The 3,073-nt window shown below is 36.8% G+C and overlaps 1 protein-coding gene across 1 annotated transcript in view; it reads right to left on the bottom strand.

Annotated features, from left to right (window-relative positions):
* Nucleotides 1-432: 432 nt before the first annotated feature.
* Nucleotides 433-3,073, bottom strand: part of LOC113815832 (GATOR2 complex protein WDR59) — a 28,601-nt gene continuing 25,960 nt past the window's right edge. The window contains exons 12-14 of the mRNA XM_070135396.1: nt 2,659-2,755; nt 2,198-2,351; nt 433-1,896 (exon numbers count right to left, since the gene is read on the bottom strand). Coding sequence (XP_069991497.1) covers nt 1,760-1,896; nt 2,198-2,351; nt 2,659-2,755 — 388 coding nt within the window. The 3' untranslated portion in view covers nt 433-1,759. The remainder of the gene's footprint in view (nt 1,897-2,197; nt 2,352-2,658; nt 2,756-3,073) is intronic.

Below are 3,073 nucleotides of genomic sequence, written 5' to 3'. Positions count from 1 at the left end.
CAGTCGGGTACCATTTCCCCTGACCTGTTAAGGGGTCTGGTCATCCCTCTCTGAAAGGGAAAAAGGTTCATTGGGATTGCAGCAACTACCGTGGCATCGGCAAGTCCACAATAGATTATATCCTAGTGCTTCAAATTATTGTGGAGCGCTGTCGTGAGTTTGGTAGTGGGATGCTCACAGCTTACATAGATCGCAAAAAGGCATTTGACTCGGTGCATCGCGAATCCCTCTGGGAATTCCAACAAAGGTTATTGGATTAATTATAGGTTTGTAAACTGGTACTGAAGGTGTAAAATATAGTGGGAACCTGTCAAGCTTCTTTCCTGTTAATTCAGGAGTGAGGCAAGGCCCCCCCTCCCCCCCCCACACACACAAAAAATATCCAACCCCAGTATTTTTTGTCTTATCTTAGGACAAGGAGAAACATTATTCTTATTCAATAACATTTAATATCACAGATGAAAAACAGGAACACTTTACAGTACATAAAAAATATTCATATCTCCTCTATATAATCCATACAATTACTACATTTCAGCATTAAAATTCTTAAATCTAGATTTTTTCACTTTCTAATACATAGGACTTTATACAAATTAACAAAAATACAAACCTTCAGATCAAAATACACAAAAAAGGATTTTACAGTGATAGCAACAGCCTCACTTAATGCCACATACTATCAGAAAACAAAGTAATAATATAATAAATGACCATGTAACTTATTAACAACCTTATAGAGAATATTAACATACCGCAACAATTACTAAAATTCTAAAAGAAAATAGAATATTCACATAAGTATTCTTCATGTCATGCATCAGACATTTGGAAAGCAATATAGAAACAATCATGAAAACACAAGAGTATATACAAACCACCAGTCAGTCAACAATAGCAACTACACCTTAGCTCCACTGACATGTTGCTATGCCAACATCACCTAAAGTAATCCATCTCCTGCTAACAGCACATAGTCCCTCTACAATCACCTATTTAAAAACACTATCACTTGCTTTTGACATGTATTTAAAGTTGTGATCTAGGCCCTCTGATGCTCCCCTCTGCCATCTGTGTTACCAACAAGAATGTTCACCTTCTATCCAGATATCTCTTGAGAAATCATTAAAAGACTCTGTGTCCATATATAGTTTCTATGCCTTTCCCTCCATGACTTTATTTTTTCACAATATGTGAACATGAGCAAATTGTATTTACATAAAAAAGGAATACTTTATATATGTAATGCATATTCAGAAACATCATACTGTTACACTATGCTGAAAGATGCAAAATCAAAATGATGACAATTACTTTCAACATTTTATAATCAATTGTTTCATACCCAGCACAACAATACACTCAAGAGATTATAAAACCTGAATGATAAATGGAAAAGAATATATGAGCATCAAATTTCAAAAGAACATAGGCCTAAAGCTTTTCTCTCTGAGAACATATATTTGTTGGCTATAACTGCTATGTACCTCTCATCAGTTTCCTTTGCAGTATCAAGAAAACTTTCAAGAACTGAATTAGGTAATTGATCTTATTTATCAAATTTCTCATCTGTATTTTGCTAAGGAAAACAAATGAGTAAAGGAGGGGCCATATCATTGCATGAAGTATGTGGAATTTTGTTTCCTAATACTTTTCTTCTAGAAAAATATAGTGTATCAATTAATGCCAAAAAAAAACACATCCCATCATCTTTATGTGTTGGGCCACATCTTTATGTTTGGTAATGCTGCTGTCATCATCATTTAAAGAGGTGATCCATTTCCTTAATGCAATCACAGCCACAGCCAGTCGGACACTCATTGTGGTCGCGAAACCATTCAAGGATGTGGTATGCATGCCCACCATGGCCACACACCACGCAGAAGTTGCTTGCTCCTGTGGGTCATTGAGAGCATTTGAATTGTTGCAGCTGTAGCAGTAATGGTTACTGATAATGAGGTTAGTGATGATCATCAACATTTAAATGACAAAGGTTATAATATGACCATCTGTGGTCCATAAAACTACATAAATAGAATTCATATGTATATATGTTAGGGGTAAATTTATATATTACCAAAATGGTGAAAACAGTGAAAAAACTCACTAAACAAAAACAAAAAATTAAAATCCCACTCTAAAGATGAATCACCTATACTGACCAATAACATGGACAATGCAGGACCCTCCTACCCACCTTTGACTGCAACATGGCAAATTGAACAGCTGAAGGAGAAACAGCGGCAGTATCTACACTGAGGTCCCTTGGCTGATTGGCCACAATGGACACAGTCAGTAGGGAACTCCACACCCTTGTGAGCTGGTGGTTGGGCTTGCAAATACTTCAGAACCTGCAAGAGGAATGCAATTACATATGCCTTGGGGAATACTCATAACAAATATTGAGAGTGGTGGTGGGTGGTGGGTGGTAGTGATGGTGATAATAATAACAATGCTGATGATGATGGCAATGATGGAGATAAAAATATGTTAACCTTTAAAATCATACTCATATCAGTAACACATCTAACCATGAAAGCTCAGAAAACAATGGAATCATGATTAATAAAATAAAAAAGTAAAATAGATTAAAATCATAATGTTGTTCTTTCTTTTCTTAACAAACTATGAAAATACTCACTACATCAGCACACTTACCATTGCCCGCTGCTTGAGGAGGCCCCAGCGGTAAAGGATGTCTGCATAGGCCCTGCGCAGTTCATCATACTGCTGGCTCCGGCTGCAATCGAGAAACCTGGTGGTGAAGGTAAAGGAATAAGTCTGACATACAACAAAAGGTGTGAGGAAAATGTTGATCTCCCTCTATCTCTATACTGCTCTAAACTTTGCTCTGTTACTCTATTGTACATGATGACAGAGATATGGCATCATTGTGGTACAACAGAGTTCCTCATTTTTTAATGTAAATACAGCTGATGCCACATTGGACCTCAGTGTCCAAAGTGTTCGCCCTGGGTGACTTTTTTCTGAGGAATACTGTGCCAGGAAAACCTTATGATATCCTTTTATTGGGTAGTTGGAATCAAGTGTTTAATCTCATCCTATCTTTATG

Source organism: Penaeus vannamei, chromosome 20 (assembly GCF_042767895.1).
Source record: "Penaeus vannamei isolate JL-2024 chromosome 20, ASM4276789v1, whole genome shotgun sequence".
NCBI classification, from domain to species: domain Eukaryota; kingdom Metazoa; phylum Arthropoda; class Malacostraca; order Decapoda; family Penaeidae; genus Penaeus; species Penaeus vannamei.
Note: the sequence above shows the minus strand (reverse complement) of the source record. Positions and strands in the feature narration are given on the sequence as shown.